Raw genomic sequence first — 17,496 nt, 5'->3', positions numbered from 1 at the left:
TATATACAAGTTATTGGAATGATATATATTAGATAGTAGATATATATTACTAAGTAGAAGATGAATGTTTTGAAATTGTTTCAGCAGTTCAATTGTTTAACAGTCTCACTGCCCGCGGGAAGAAACTGTCTCCGAATCTTTTTGTTTTTGCCTGGATGCTGCGGTAACGTCTGCCAGACGGCAACAGAAAGAACAGTTTGTGGCTGGGGTGATGACAATATATATTGTCAATTAACATTGAACTATACAGTAAAATACTGTGGATATGTGTAATGTTCCTCTCGGGCTGCATTTAAAAATAAAATAGAGAAAATAAATAAAATAGCTTTTGAAAATGTGTGCATCTTAAAAGTGCTTAATTTTAGATAAATCAAATAAAGTGTAGCAACAGCTTGAGTTTCCCTTTTTCTTTGTTAACCGTTTCACATCATGACTTAACAGTTTCAGCCGATTATAGAACAATATCAGTCTTTACACATCATAACAATTGAACAGTTTTAAAGTTTCTCTTTCTTTCCCTCTTATATTGCAGTCCCTCACTCACTTTCTTTGGTTCAGTGCGAGAATTGAGCTCGAGCTTGTCCTGCCAGGAGTTTTAAATCTGGGCTGAAATGGTGTCAGGGCCATTCTCATACACACATGCAGGTGCTCATTGGTTAGCCTGGAACGATATTTAGTTTTAATTTTGATCCTGGTGGACTGATCATATTGGGCTCTGAGACTGCTTATTTTTTGTGACCTCAGTTCTGACTTGAGTGGGAATGTTTGGTCAAACACTTTGTGTTTTGTCTCATAGTGGCATTTCACATTGGCACTTTTAATGAGCGCCACGGTGAACAAATGAGACACACTGGTTCTGTGCTCCCAGTGGGCAGGATGAACATGAATGAGTCCGTCCACTCAGGGTTAAAAGCTCTGTTCTCACTGTCCACTTTCCTCTTCTTGGAGAGCGCCATGTGTAATTATTTGTCTCTCCCTGTCTGCCGCTAACACGCCTGTTCACTCTCCTCTCCGCTTCTCTCCCTGTATCGCTAACTCTTCTCTTCACTCACTTACTTTCCTCTCCGCTTCTCTCTGCCGCTCTCTCGTCTCTTCTTCTGTGTTTCTCTCCCTGTATCGCTCACTCGTCTCTTTCGCCCCCTGTCGGTGGCGGTTAAAATATAATTGCCCCATCAAAATTGAAATCTCCTATTAATGTATTGATTATACGTCCGGGTCCGTATAGGTCGGCGTCTGGGTCCGGATCCGGACCGCGGTCCGCCTGTTACTGAACTATGGTCTATACATATGCACTGTTTTTTTAGAAGCTCTCCCTTGTGATATTGAGTAAAACTTGGCCCATAGGCCCAGACTCTTGATTAAGTCACCCTTAATACAATGGACAGTCCGGCTCATAATGACGATAAATCTGCCATGGCAAGAAGCAGTGTGCTGACAGCGGTAACCCCTTGCTATCTAATCGCACCATTACAATCGTTTTGTGTGGGATTTATTTGGCAGTAAAGGTATTTTGTCTGCCACTGTTTGTGGATTCTTATCACGGTCACGTTCTTGGCATTGTTGTAGCCAATGTCCTGCTCACTGCCTCCATTTGCTATCAGGTTTTTGCATTCTGCTACTATAGGCTGACAGACTTATGTGCACCCTCATCAGGTTTCTTCTGGCGGGGCAAAGCAGTCCCCATTGGCGATCATTTTGTACAGTACTTCCTGAAGCTGCACTGTGTTCTGTGAACGCTTGCCTCTGACCCCTGTATACTTTAACACCTCAGCTATTCTGGCTCTCTCTGTCTTTCTGTGAAAGAGGCCACAGCACTGCACACAGGATCAGCAAGGCTAAAAGATGTAATTGTATTAAATGGATTTGATAAATGGATCTGACAAACAAGTGGAAATTGGTTTGTGATTTTATATTAATACTGACCTTCAGGTTTAAAGCCACAAATGTATTTTCTTTTTCTTTCAGCTTGGCTATAAAGTAGAGTACAGTTTAGCTTCCCTCTTTATACCAATGTTTTTAATAAAGCGTAGATGCTTTTTCTCTCTTATACACTTGCCACCCAAGTAGTGCACACACATATTCACCATTTCTAAGTATTGCTATCAGTATGACTTATATAAATAAATCAATTCCTTTATTAAATATGGGATGTAAACACTAATTATCTCCTTTATAAGAAATCTCATGCTATCCAATGCAACCCCAGCCACAAATTCTATATAATGACAAGTATTGATTTAAAAATATGTTTAATACTTGTAAATTGGTTAGACAGTCCTCAATATTGAGAGGTAACAGAAAAAAATATGACAAAGTTACATTAACACAGAAATGCTTTAGGTCCTTAAGCGGTATGTTATTTTTGCTGTAATTTGACCATTAAAACCACTATTCCTTTCATCAGTGAAATACCGTATAAGCAGCCTTTGACAAGACTGTAGGGCTTTTTACTCCAAAATTAAAGGGTGTATTAGCTTTTGTGAAATCTTTTGGATTGTCTGCTAAATGTGTGTATGGTATACACCTCATTTATGTAGTTAGAGTGTGGATATCTTTTTTAAATGATGTAGAAACAAACACAACTCCTATTGATTTTAATACTCTATAAATGTGCAATATTTTTTAAACTTGTTGGTTAGTTTTAACAAGATTGTCACTGTTGTTAGTGGCAGTCCGCTAGAGCATCAATCAGTCCTCAATGAATGAAATGACCTCTATTTTTTATTTAAAATGCTCCACATTGCTGTGACTTCTCTCCATCCCTGGAGAGCCCTCCTGTAGTCGGTTAACTTTCTATACTAGGGACAAGATTTTAAAGTTAATCTTTTATTTCTGGTTCATAATCTCTTTAACGGAGTGCAACACTGTGCTGCTCTGACTGGAACCTTGGAGGCATCCTCCTGAGACTCTGTTAGAAGTCAAGCTTTACCTTAGCTGTGATAAGGCGCCCCGTTCTTCTCTTTGATTTATGACTGTTTTTGTTTTCCCAGGGAATGGGATGATGAATTTGTTTTCCTTCTTTTTTAATGCTCTTGCTCGGTTTCTAGGTGTCTCTCTGAGATGATACCTCTCAGTAGAATACTGCTGTGCTTCTTTTTGCATCTGTTGATGTTGAGGTGTGACTATGCTCTGATCCCAGAGGTAGCATTAATAATGAAGTTGATAGTGAATTGTACACATAACAAATACAAGTAGTTTACAATATCTCATACACATGTTGGGAGACTGACCACTAACATGTTTTCACAAAGATATGTTGAAACTTGAGCCAGTGTTTGCACAAGACTGTAAGAAGCCAGATTTACTTGCAGATTGATAGCTGCTACCAGAATCGGATTTCTATCGATAAACATCAACATCCTATTTGTAATCCGAAAATACCTCATGGCTCCAGAACTAAAAAAAAATTCAGTAATTTTTCCTTGTTAGGAAAAGCAACAGAGCTAATTCAAGTTCAAGTTTTAAGTATGGGTCAACACCATTTTGCAGGTCAATGTAAGCCAAGTTAATGATTACAATAATAAAAATGTGATTCTGAGATTGACACGCCAACGTTAATGTTCGTTGCAACCACAACCCCAAGTTTATTATCAAAAATAAAAAAAGAAGCTGACAGAACACAGACATACATTTATATTGTAAAGGCAAAACAGACACACTCATTTGTGTATTTTATGTATTTATTTTAGAAGGTAGATAATATTTACTGGGCACAGTGCAGTTTAATCAACCCTGAGATTTAAAACACAATCCTAATTCATTATTAATACGATTGACTTAAGACAAATGTGTCACGATTAGCTTAGTAGCTAATTTGCACCAAAAGGGTCATATGTTTCTGAAATGTGAACACTGCTGGAGGAGGAAATGGATCACTACAACTTTTGTTTCGGCTTTGAAAGTAGCATGTGTAGTTCAGTGACTAATGTTAACATTGAAGCGACCCAGACCATGCTGCACAATGACACTGAACATGTCTGTTCTATGTCCTATCTGCATGACTAATGACTTACGATATAAGGCCGCTGTCAGATATAAATCAGTGCTGCAGTTTTACTAGCAAAGAACAACTAAGGACAGTGTTTTCCGATAATTTTTCCACGACACGGCTCCAAACACTGAGGACATTCAGGCAGAGAATGTGATTAAAGTTTCTCATTTGGGATGTGGGAGGGGTGCCAGATGTTAGGAACTAATGAAACCCAAGGGCTGCCAAAGCATGCTAGATTAGCAAACAGAATTTAAAATACTAATTACTTTAGAGTGGAGACAGACGGCATGTCAAATACAAACCACTTAGCTGCACAAGATAAAGAAACGGGTCAATAAATGAATATAAATACTGATTCATCAAGTTTTTACGTTCAACATTTTTATTGATATTATCTGAATACTACTATTTTACTATTTTATGACCTACTGCAAAACTACTACTGCTTATAATATGAAAATAGCAACCCTATTTACCGTATAGCTTTTTTAAGAATACAACAGATTTTTCTTGCTGTACATTAACAAACCCAGTAGTCATGAGGTCAGATCACATGTCACATTGTAAAACACACAAGCCCAATGGCATGATGGGCTCCATTGGGGGCTTCAAGACAGGCAGACACTGTATGGATTTGACCCTTAATTACAGGGTCACTTATTACAGACCAGAATTGATTGCCCCCTAGTATTTTACATCTTATGACTAACATTATAGTCTTGACACTGCTTTGATAAAACAACACTGTTGCATTACAGACCAATGTCTACACATTCCTGACATCTGCAGATTTCTATTTTTATTTTTGTTGTTTAACATTCCGTTAATAATAGAAATGGCAAAGTAATGCCTTTTTAATGTCTATTGGGTGGCCATCTTGTTCGAACCAACTTTATGCCATTGTCATTGGCCAAACCAATAATGCAGTGTAAGCCCCAATGTTGTTGCCAGTCAATTGATCTGCACAGTGTGAGAACAAAACCAGCAGGTTCTGGCGAGGCACAAAGGCCGATTCAAAAGTGTCTTGTGCGTTAGCAGAATGCACCAGATCGATAGAGATGTGCAGTGTCTGTCTATCTTTATCTGCCTTCTCCCAGCTCTTCCTGACCTTCTGCTAAGACACAAAGACATATTTTTTGTATGTATTATTGCATCGGCCTGATTGTTCTTGTTCTAGAAGATGAGACTTATCTCCAGTTGTGGACAGCTATTTTATTGTTATTGTTATTTCTGGGCACTGAGTCCAAGTTTGTCAGGCCTTTTACAAGAAGCCTTTGTCACCATCTCCGCTTCCACTTTTCTCTTCTGAATTTCAAGGCCGATATCCGTCACATGTGTTGTTGGAGACCCTGACAGTATGGGCTTGTTCGTTTCCTGTGAAATAATTCCTTCTATAGATCAACTGATTACTTTCCCTTACTTTCTGCCTCAGCTATTGATGATGAAAAACTAGCATGTCGTTGCCACTGAGTTATGCATTTCAATGAAGCTCATGTCAAGACCCCTGCCTTGGGTACTCTATAACCAGAATGGCCTGGGCCATGGCCCAGACAGAAGTGTAGGCTAAATAGATTCTTTTCTCAAACATGAGAGCCATATTATTTAGCTACCTTGGCAACAGCCTTCCCTGTCTTCATCAGAATCCAAGTGACTGTTTTTGTCAGCCTCTTATTTTCTTGACCCTGTCACAAATGAACACAAATAGTCATACACCATTTTGATGCGGAGGCACTCTGCTCTCTTGCATCTTGTCTTCCTTTTGTCAGCATAGGTCAGGTTGAATTGAAGCCTGGATTATTTTAGAAAGAAACCCTTCACTAATTGTGTACATGCTTAAATCCCTCAGTTACATGTGTGTAATCTTTACTACTGTACACTTTAGACATTTCAGATCTGAGATTGTTTTGGAACAGTACATGGATCTCTGTGGCAGGGCTCTCCAACACGTCGATCGCAAGCTACCGGTAGCTCGCGGGCAGCTTTTCTGTAGCTCGCGGGCAGCTTTTCAGTAGCTCGCCGCTCGATTATCGATTATAGCGTAGTAAGGTTGCTTCTTGATTTTTCGGCCGTGGCTGGACAATAAGGTTTTTTTATTTTAGAATTGTTTCTGTCACACGAATATCAAATTGGTCGGTGACGCAGAGATCAAGGAACAGACGTGACAGCGGCACAGCGACACCACACACGGAGCAGTCTGCTTTCTCCACCAACACCAGTCCAGAACCAACAGCAGAATGACCCGCTCTGAATCAGGCCCTGTCGCTGCGGCTCAGAGACACACAGGGAGGGATTTGTGTCTTTTGAAAAACACTCGTTATCGTCATGTCAGGTTTTTGGTGGATTTAATCAAGTCTTGGATTGCAGAGTATGAATGTCCTCTTGCTATTTTCAGTTGATAAATACTTGTGTAAAGTTTGTGAAGGCAGGAGGAAAGCTTCCGCGATCACCGTCTCCTCTCCGTTCCTCCAAACCCCGCCCCCTCCCTGAAAATAATGAGTGACAGGCTGATAGTGACCCAATAGAAACTTTAATATTCACTTAATCACTGATTGAGATATGATGAAGCTAACTTAATCTCATAAATTCATGGGATTTAAGTAACAGTAAGACAGAGAATGTAAGTGTGCACCCACATGCACTATTTTTGTTTTTATAATGCTGTTGTAAATACTCCTGTTGTCTGCTGTGTTCAGACTCAAGTCATGTGTGTGATGCCACATTCAAGACATTCAGTGTCTTTTTTTAAACAGAAGACCGTAGCTAGAAGCTGCAGCTAGACTGCAGAAGTATTAGTTTTTAGTTTTTGAGGATGGAACAATTTCACACACAGATATAGGGAGGCTAGACCTATACAATTGATTTATTATGGTTTATAATTTAATGCCAAGACGAAGAAGAAGAAAAAAAAAAAGATGGCTCAACTGTTCAGTGTCAATCATGTGGAGATGGAGATGGAGGTTATAAATCTCCAAGTCTCAGCAAAACTCCCAACATTTCTGGAGCCTTGTAGACCCAGAAAACTATAAGAACATTCACCAAGCAGCACTGAAAATGTCTGCTTTGTTTGGTTCTGTTCTACATACCTTTGTGAAGCAGCTTTTTCTGACATGAATGTCATGAAATCTAAATACAGAACAAGACTGACTGATGAACATGTAAATGACTCTAGTGAACCTAAGTGGGTACACTCCAGCATACACCTCTATGGTGGACTCCATGCAGTGCCATTCATCTCACTGACTGTAAAAAACAGTGAATGCACTTATTTTACACATGTGCCATAAGATGCTTGTCAGGTGGTGATTAAGGACATTTATGTGCATTTTCAGTGAAGTACTTACTATGTGGGCCATAATAATATGTGAGAAATTTTCGTTTTCTTGGACCTTGATGTGAAGTTAAGATTTGTGATAAGCTTTATGTATTGCAATTTCACACGTGTACAAAAGTATAGCTTAATTCAACTGATGAGGGTTATGTGAATAAATGTAAGCGATGTGATGCAAGTAGCTCTTGGCCACTTTCATTTTTTCAAAGTAGCTCTCAGATGAAGAAAGGTTGGAGACCCCTGGTGTAGAGCATCTCAACAGTAAGCTATCCTTATGTTATGGAGCAAATCGGGGTTAGGGTTACTTAATGTTAAATTACATGCAAAAATAGCAGTCAAAACTAAAATAATTTAAGCATTTTTTAGGTTACCTTCTAACCTCAGATTTGCTGTGCTACCCTTCTTTGAATCAACTACCGTTACATATTTATGAAGTTGCAGCACTCAAAACAAACACACTTTATTTTTTTTGGTGAAAAATATTGAATGGAAATCACTTGAAAACGAGGTGTGAAGAAATCTAAATATGAAGCCAAATCATACATTGTTTTTGGTCAGGGTTTGTACTTTGAGAGCAGGTTTATAGAATAGATCTATGAAGAACTTTGTGCTCTTGTAAATAATGTATCCCTTTGAATACAGATATGAATGGTAATGACGAGGGAAAAAAGGGAAGAGAGGGCACAGCAAGCATTTGGGTCCATGTCCCTGGGGAAGGGGCACATTCTGGGCAAGGGGTGCTGGCAGCTCAAGGCCAAAACCGCAATCACCTTCTCGCTGGGCATTTCCAAGCTGACCTCGAGCTGCTCGTTATACTGCCATGCCACAACAACAACAACAGGAAGGAGTACCGGTAGTCATATTCTGAAATCTAGCAGCCAAACTCCATTCAAGTCAAACAATTCTGCTTCGGGTACAGCCCTGAATAAGCCAGAATAAGCTTCAACCATCTGAAACAATAATGTGACAAAACATGAATAAACTAATGGACAAGCATCAACCTAAAATCTTATAATGCTTTTCAAGAAATGATATTCGGATAACAGCTTCCCATTTTATGTTGTCACCTTGAGAATTTCTGTAGATTTCATGCTGGCATGCATGCAGCTTGTTGATTAGAACTGTACAAACACTGAATGCTGATGATCAGAAATGTAATTTAAGTTTCAATCAGCAGGGAGGTGCAGTCTCTCACAATCTTACTCATGCTGTCTCTGTTTTTTGCATACCCTAAGGATTTTCACCTGAACTCACAATATGATTTGTCTTCCTTTTTGTGCTCCTTGTTTGAATCAGAGTTCAAACTTCTCTGTTCTTAAGTTACCCCTACTCTTTCTGACATTCCCTGCACTTTTGTGAGAAAACCTTAGATCTCCAGCATTTGATTTCCAGTAACAAGGACAAAGTTATACTGCTATTTTTTTTATCTTGATTGCCATTCTGTTTTGATTAAATCCAGGTAGGCTCAAAATTAGATTTTTATTCATGAAGCAAACGTGTATTGTTATGCATCACTATCACACAAACCCTGTTTCTTTCATACGCTTTAAAGTTTATATTGATAATATTTTTATATAGACGAATATTAATAAAAAAATATATAAACTCCAAGTTTTTAGAATACGTACTGCTTTACCTAAAGAAGTTACTTTAAATTGGTTGTCTGTTCCAAACTGATTATAAAAAAGGTATTCATAATTGTATCTGTGTAACATATCTGATGCGTTGTTGCTCTCAGTGCTGTTGCTAACAACACTGTTTGTGAGACAATAGTATAACCACACTGGTGTCACAAGGTGTCTCTGTGTCGTCAGCTATCATGAGTATTAGTCGTTTTTATTTAGTGCAGAAATATTTGTGCCTCGCTTCACACCAGTGCCTATCCGTAGTGCTCAGCGAGAATAATAGGAGAAAGACTAGATTAACATGGCCAAGGTGGCACATTGTCTTCTTAACCAGTAAGCTAAAAAAGAAAGGTTGTGTATGGAACAGGCAACCATGTTCTCTAGAATCACAACGACTAAAGGATTATGTGTTTAATGTAAAGACATGCCCTACTTTTGGCGTCATTCTTTTCAAAACAGTTGTCAAATAAAATGTGCATCCAGAGAGATCTTAGTAGCCCAGGCCAGAGTTCATAACCACCTTCTTACAATCAATTTGCCTACATTGTTTAGAAAGAAGTTCAATATTTATAATAAAGAATTATTTTAATAATCCTTATGCTGCCGTGTGTTTCTTGTTGTTTTTGCCATTTGTTTTTTTCTCTCAGAATATTAATCCAGGCCTTTAACCAGTATTTTGGTTGTATAAACATAATTATATCTTTGCATTATCACAGTAGATATATGTCCAAATGTTTTAAAAATGCATTTGCACAGTAAAGTTCAGTATTATTCTTGCTACTAGTTGGTTTTGAATTACATGTATTGCTTTCTGGACAGATTGGTCTTATTTCATAATTTTGAGAGTCAGTCTTAATGAAGTGTCTGGATGTGCTCTCCATTTGCTGCTTCCCTCTGGCTACAATATTTTAGTGCACATTTTCTTATCAGCCATGCCACCTTCTATTCACTTCTGCTGCCTTTTTTCCTGAGCACAAAGTACTGAATTGTACATGTGTTGTTCTGTCTCAAAGCTTTTCTCCGTGGCTGATGAGTCTGAAAGTGTTGCTGTCAGTTGTCAGTCCTGCTCTGTTGTGATATTGATTGGATGTTTGTTATTTCAGTTGGGTGCAGAGCTTTGGACATGAGGGTCTTGGACTGCTGCTGGACATTTTGGAAAGGTTGCTGTTCAAGAAACAGTAAGTTTATGCATTCAGTCATCCATATTTGTATACAGTTTCGTACCTGTCTCAGTATAATTGTTTATTTAGAAACCTTTGTCCGCATATAACAATGTACAATAACTTTCAAACCCCCCTGCAAACAGTCTTTATGTTGAACATTACAGACCATCAGTTCATCATTACTCTTTTGTTTCCATAGGCAAGAGAAACTTGACAAAAAGAATCAACATAAAGTTGTCCAGTGTCTCAAAGCCGTCATGAACAATAAGGTAAACGAATAAAGATTTTTCTTTCATTTAAATTAAGGTTTAGTCAGTGATTCAGCAAGTGTATTGTCTGTATTTTAAAGTCAGTAAAACAACATTCACCATTTTAACTTTTCAGTGGGGTTTCTTGCGATTTGATAAACCATCATAGACTCATTGAAGAGACAGCTGTGTTGGAAAATGTTAGATTTTTCCTCAAATTAGTATGTCAGTTTTGTCCTTTTACCCTTCGGGATAATCCATCTTGAATAACTTCTCGTATTTGGAGTACACTGTGATCTCTGAGGGTAATTTTAATCTCTTCCACTTCGACATCTGGTGTTTTCATGCAATTACCAAATTAGGCACCTGGGATTACAAAGGGTTTATAACCAGTGGAGGAGAAGAGCAGCATTACTACAATATGAAGCCAATCGAGGGGAGTTTTACTCATGTCCTGATACAATCTGGATGACACAGTGAGACACATGTGCACAGATCTGGGGTAGCTGTCCTTCAAAAAGTCCCTTCTTTGGAGTTAGGCCTTAACAGAGTGAGTGTGTGACCAGGAAAGTTTAAAGGAGAGAAAGAGATGCCTGTGAGAGAACAGGTGAAAAAACCCAACTTGTTTCAAAGTGGAAAAATACTACATTAATAACTTAAAATCACAGAGCACTTTGTCCATGTCTAAGTGTTGTGTGTGAGTATTGCAACACAGTCAAAGCAGTCATTGTACAGTTTCTCAGATTCATTGGAATGCAACATAATATTGCAAAATAGCCTTTGGTTACAGATGTAGTTCCTGAAGTTTAGTGTAGTTACATTAGCTATAGGACTATTTGGTCCATATAAGCCATACTATAGTAAAGACAGGTGGACATAGACAGTCGTCGGGTGACATTAAACAAATGACTTATAGAAGATACAAAATGTAATTTAGAAAATACATAAAAGGAAGGCGGGGCAATAAACCAAAAAGGAACAGAAGCTGATAGTCGGCATCTCTAACAGACCTGATTTAGGTCATGTGATTATGTGTGTGAAGCTGTCATCTGTAGCTTGCTCCTTAATGAACCTGAAAATACAACTTATCAATGTCAGCCACTGAGGAAGCTTTGTTTTCCCACACTGTTATAACTCATTTTGTAATTATTAAGTTACAGTTTGGTTAGGAACGTTTTCTTAATTTTGCCAACAGAATGACAGAAATTATACATGTTGCTCCAATTGTAAAAAAATGGCTTCATAAATAGAGTTGAGGAAGCTTTATTCTACAATGCTCCAGCTTGTCCTCCGTGTGTGTTGTAAGTCCACAGAAGCTAAAAAGAAAAGAAAAAAAACTCTTGCCACATGGAGCTTAAACGCAACGGAGACAGATATACAGGCACTCTGGCGCAAAGTGTGCTGTAAGGTCTCATGTAATCCGGCGTCTCAACAGGCGCCAGACGCCAGCATTTACCCGCAGGCCTCTCTGTCAGCCTAGACCTTTCCCTGGCTAGGGAGGCATCTTGGGATGGGATGTACGCACAATGCCAAGAAGACAGGTGTTCTCTGCCAGCTGTCACTGCAGACTTTTTTTCTTCTGCCTCCCTGCGTCAAGTCACAGAGTTGCATATATTCTATTGTCTGTCACCAATGGCATAATAAAGACATATTAATAATTAGGTTAACACACAGTGAAACTACCCTTTTTAACAATTGAACTTAATCAAGAAAACCATTTCCCCAATTTAGATCAGATATGTTTGCTAAGCTTTACAGTTACTCCAAGTGCATCTAGTGTTCACAGATATCTTTTATTTGTAGGACTTGTTCATACTGACTTCAATAGTTGTCAGTGTTATCACTTCATATACTTTATGCTGTGCTGTATACCGTTTATAAACAACATATTGAAGATTTAGAAGATCTGCTCGGTTTTAGAATAGAGTATAGATAGAAAACTGCTGAAAACAGATTCAGTGCAAATATCAAAAGTATGGTTGAATAGTTTAACCTGAGGTGTCAACTGCTCTTTGCAGCATTGACACAAGGGTCATCCAATTCATCCTTTATGTTTTACTGTGTGAAGCAATGCTAAATATTGGAAATATATGATGATAGACATGAAACAAAAGTGACATACAATTCAACAGAAATTACATTTCTTACTGGCAAATCTATTTTAAAAACTGACTTTACAATCCTTGTTTGGATGACTCTTTAAATGTATAACCCCTCATCACAAGGGAAAGGGAAAAAGCATCACTTTTTGAAGCCTTACTTGGTCAAATAAAGCCCCTTTTCATTGCTATAAAAAAACCTGAATCAAATGTAATGTTTTATTTGTTGATTGAACAATTCAATGATTGCTTTTCTCTTTACAAACACATATTATAAATGAACATGATCTTTCATTGTTCAGCAGTAATTATAGAATTGAATGACGCTTAAAATTGTTTTCATTGTACATTGCTTTTACCACATGCTTGTACTGTATTGACAATTACACTAACAATATTGGTACTTTTAATGATGGTGTCCTTGCTAGAGTGTTTTTCTCTGTGTTGGCTTCAGTATCCAACACACTGCAACACATAACAGAATTATTCTAAATCAGCTTATAAATTACCCTGCCATTTGCACACTAAATTGTGCTGTGCCAATGTGGCATTGCATTACAGATGGAACTAAAATAAAAATGAGTCTTGAGGTAATAGGATTTTGTTTGACTGTTACACAGGAAACTGTGTTCTTGTTGTTGCAAAAGTGGAGAATCACAACCTTTCAGGGTAATCATGTTTTGTCTTTTTTGTTTACTACAGTATGGCCTGGATCGAATCCTGGGGGAAGAGAAGAGTCTTGCGTTATTGGCGAGAGCCATTGATCCCACCCAGTCTGCCATGATGACTGACGTGGTGAAGCTGCTGTCAGCCATCTGCATTGTGGGCGAAGAGAACACGTATGGCCTGGCTTCATTCATTCATTCTGTCAACATATCCATGTCTTACAGCTTTTGTAATGTTCAAAGTCGATATTTTGGATTTTGCAAAAGCAAGACTCTATTGGTTTTGGTGTGATAAGAGCTGTTTATCATTTATTATCACATGGAATCAAAAGGTTTTACAGGGCTTACAATGTTAAGGGTGAAGCATAACAAGACAATCATTTGCAAAGCGTGAACCGCCACATATTCACAGAGTATAATATTTGTATTTGAATAAACTAGGTCTGTCACTCACTCTTAAAAGAACACACCACAACTCTGGTGTCACTATATTGTATATTAACAATGTTTTTACGAGAGTAGTGTCTAGTAAAAATACACAAGATATTGGTGAGGTAATATAGTTTGAGAGATTGAAAGTGATAACAGCATCATATAAGATATAGGAGATATTTTAAGTGTCATTTAAATAGGTATTAAAGTATGCATTTTCAAGTTCACTATAGTATAAAAAGTCCCGGTACAATCAAACTCAAGTCTCCTGGTGTGTTCTATGGTGAAAGTGATGAAATCCCCTGGAAAGGACCATCCACTTTCGTCAAATTGACAATAAAGGGACATTGGATACAGTGGAATAGGAGAGAGCTCATCGGTCAAAATCCCTTTAAATGAATGTATGACTTCATTTTCTCTCAATTGTTCGCTCATGCATTTCATGTTCTCATTTAGTTTGGAAAAGGTCCTTGAAGCCATCACCACAGCAGGAGAATGGCGAGGCATCGAGAGGTTCAGTCCCATTGTGAAGGGACTCCGAGATCGCTCGGTTCAATTACAAGTAAGTGCAAAGTACAAGCTCCGTACAGCCACCGCTCTGCCCCCCTCACATTTCTCTGAAATGAAATATGGAAGGGCTTTGGGAAGTTAACCATTTTAACGTATCAACCTCTCTGTGCTCAGGGGACATACACATGATTGGTTTTGAAAGTATTTTCTTGCCCAAAAGAGTTAAGTTTATACTTGAAGAGTACAACGGCAACATTCAAACACCTATACATTGCAAATATTTGAGTCGTCTCCTTTAATTCACTACCCAGTGCTTGTGAGCTGTTCTTGAAGCAGTTGGTTTATGTGTTGAAGTGTCTCGCATGTTATTCATTTTGCGGATCAAACAAGAAACTGTCAGGTAACAAGTTCAATATTATCCTGTTAATCTTATTTTACCACTTGCAATAATGATCGTAATCATTGGGAAATGGTGTTCCTAATTAAGATAAATATCATCTGTGATTTGTAGTTGCCTTATGTAATTATCTTTAGTGATGACAGTGTTAGCATTTCAGTTACAGCAACATCTAGTTATGATGAGAAAAATGTAAAACAAGCTTTATTTTGAGAACTGTTGCACCAGGAATTAATTCATGGAGGATAAAAAAACAATTACTGCTTAAAGAAAACCAATAACAAGAGAACATAATAAAGCAAACAAAACATCTTTATTTTTTGTATTCATACATAAAGAGGCTATCCCTTTCTCATGTTCCAAAGCTATAATCTTGTAACCTCTGATTCCTCCTAATCCACTTTAAGGTTTGACACATTTCTCCCAGTCTATGCGCATAGTCCGTTTTATCATCTCATGCATTCCCTTGGCATGCAATCCCTTTTTTTTTGGACACAGTGTTTGAGATCTATCATCTCCCTACTGATACATATACTTGAGGTATTGCATATGGGCTGCTTTAAATGAGGGTGGCATTGGTTTCACTCATAATAATGTAATTGATTGTAGTATGTTGTCTGCATTTTTAATTGGTAGCTGTGGGATACGATCATTCATCCAATACCACACACACACACACACACACACACACACACACACACACACACACACACACACACACACACACACACACACACACACACACACAGAGTATAACACATCTAGAATCTATTACCATTTTCTCCTGTGGTTGTCGTATTAGGATGCGATAACCAATGATGTTAAACCTTATTGACAGATGATATATGTCATGCCCCCTGTAGCATTCTCCATAGCTTTTACGTGCAGTTTGATGTAACTACCTTTGACAGGTGCAAAACTTTAGGAATACTCTACGAGGGTGGAAGCAACAGTAAAGGAACAATATTAAAGGAATTGATGCTTTGCTATTACTTTCCCACTTCTGAAACACAGCACAGTTTCTTTTTAACCCCATGCATTATTAAAGCACAATACTGTTATCCTAACCACTGTGGCGCTGCGTGGCCAAAGGCTTTTCTTGGCACTTGACTTCACTGAAGGTCCGTCTGCTGGGAGCCTTTGGCTCTGTGGAAGTGTGTATTTAGACAATGAGTGTAAATACACACAAGAGGGAACTCCAAAATCAAAGATGCCCATATATTCTCTTAAGGTCTAAGTGCCTTCACATATTTGTAATTGATCCCTGCATTATTCCTATTACAAGCTTTGGCTATTGAAGATTATTAAATATACATATTTACATGTACTATGAGCTGGAAACAAATAGACTTAAAATGCTAATGTAGCATCTATATCGTGATGTTTTATGATGTCAAGCATTTCAGTGATCTTTCTTGCCCTCCTTTTGTCCTTTTTATTGATTGTCTGCCTTCAGCAAGTTGATTTGACTTCAAATGAGTTTGTGTACTACTTAAACCGAAGACTATGTGGATTGTAGGAAATCATTCAATTGTTAGGATCTTTAACTACTCCAATTGTATTGTTGACGGCCATTGCACCCCAGTCACAGGTCAAGATAAATGTGTTGTGACACTTTGTAATGCTACCTCTGTATTTCAATATGTGCATATTACTTGGAGGACAGATAATTACTATAATTGAGTACAAAAGTAAAAATAAGTATGCTTTCAATCTGAAAACATCTAAATATCCTGCCTTGGCTCCAGCACTGCCATACCCTCTTTTCACACATGAGTGGATTGCTTCACTGATCAATAATAGATTTTTCTGTCTGTGTTTGCCTGGCAAGTTGAAGAGTCACAGGATGCAGCGGTCCCTGTGCAGTAAACCAAACTCTTAGGGGAGCGAAAAGCAGCTTCCAAAAGAGAGAGTTTGCCCTTAAATTGACTGTTAGTTAGTTTTGTGTGTATGGGTCTGCAGTTGTTGCATTAATATTAAAATCAGCCCCCCTGGTTGGTGACTGGAGAAAATAGACGATGCATTAGTTATGGTCTTCTGCTTCCCAGGGACACAACTCATTTAGAATGCATGCTGGCATGCATTTCATCAACTTCTGGAAAAAAAGCAGTATGTCGTCGCTCTCTGGTTCTCCCTCTCACTATTCTCTCTCTTTTTCTCTCCTCTCCCTTTCTCCTCCCCTCTCTCTCCCTTTGTTGTGTGCACCCCTTATGTTGCAGGTGGCATGCATGCAGCTCATCAACGCACTAGTAACGTCCCCTGATGAGCTGGACCTCAGGCTGCACATCAGAAATGAATTTATGCGCTGTGGCCTGAAAGAGATATTGCCGGTAAGCACAGCACAACTACACAATCGCACACACAAACACACACACGGTATAAACCCACACCTACTGTGTATTAATATTTAAATGAGGTGTCCACTTCAGTGAAATATTGTAGATTTGCTCCAGCAAATAATTTATGAAACACAGAGGAGAGTTTGCACGTCCTTTGTCTGTGCCAGCACCCAGAAACCAATAAAGTTTTGATTGTTAGTGCCTGGGTTATAATATACCCACTGGCTTTTATACCCTCTACCTAACATGTGTATTGTTGTAAACATTGTAGCTGTAGATGCCAAGAAAACAAATACATTAAAGTGAGGCTCTGTCCCCACACCTTTAAATCATGTGTGATAGCATTTTGTATGAGCTCCTTGAATTTACCCGAGCAGACGTCAAAAAGGGTCTCAAGCCCTTCTATTTGATTTATTTAGCTTTATTCTTTGTCTCTCTTACATTTTTTTTTCTTTATCTAATATAATCCATCTGAAGCATCTGACAACCATAAGGAATGAGGCCCTTGACATTCAGCTGAAGGTATTTGAGGAGCACAAAGAAGAGGACATGATGGAGTTCTCCCATCGGCTGGAAGACATCAAGTGCGAGTTGGAATATCCTTTTCATTTTAACAAACACAAAATTCTAATTGAGTGTCCGCTTCTTGGGAGGTTTTCTATAATACAGTACATTTGAAAAGGTCAGGTCATCAAGCTA

General features: G+C 38.3%; 1 protein-coding gene across 4 annotated transcripts in view; it reads left to right on the top strand.

Moving 5' to 3' along the window:
* The window catches only part of LOC117471727 (protein diaphanous homolog 3-like), a 161,513-nt gene that overhangs the window by 19,776 nt on the left and 124,241 nt on the right, over positions 1-17,496 (top strand). For all 4 annotated transcript variants that reach the window (XM_034116926.1, XM_034116924.1, XM_034116925.1 and 1 more), the window contains 6 exons: positions 10,048-10,122; positions 10,307-10,376; positions 13,157-13,293; positions 14,008-14,113; positions 16,678-16,788; positions 17,275-17,393. In XM_034116926.1, the coding sequence (XP_033972817.1) occupies positions 10,048-10,122; positions 10,307-10,376; positions 13,157-13,293; positions 14,008-14,113; positions 16,678-16,788; positions 17,275-17,393 (618 nt within the window). The remainder of the gene's footprint in view (positions 1-10,047; positions 10,123-10,306; positions 10,377-13,156; positions 13,294-14,007; positions 14,114-16,677; positions 16,789-17,274; positions 17,394-17,496) is intronic.

This window comes from Trematomus bernacchii, unplaced genomic scaffold, assembly GCF_902827165.1.
Source record: "Trematomus bernacchii unplaced genomic scaffold, fTreBer1.1, whole genome shotgun sequence".
Classification (NCBI taxonomy): Eukaryota; Metazoa; Chordata; class Actinopteri; order Perciformes; family Nototheniidae; genus Trematomus; species Trematomus bernacchii.
Note: the sequence above shows the minus strand (reverse complement) of the source record. Positions and strands in the feature narration are given on the sequence as shown.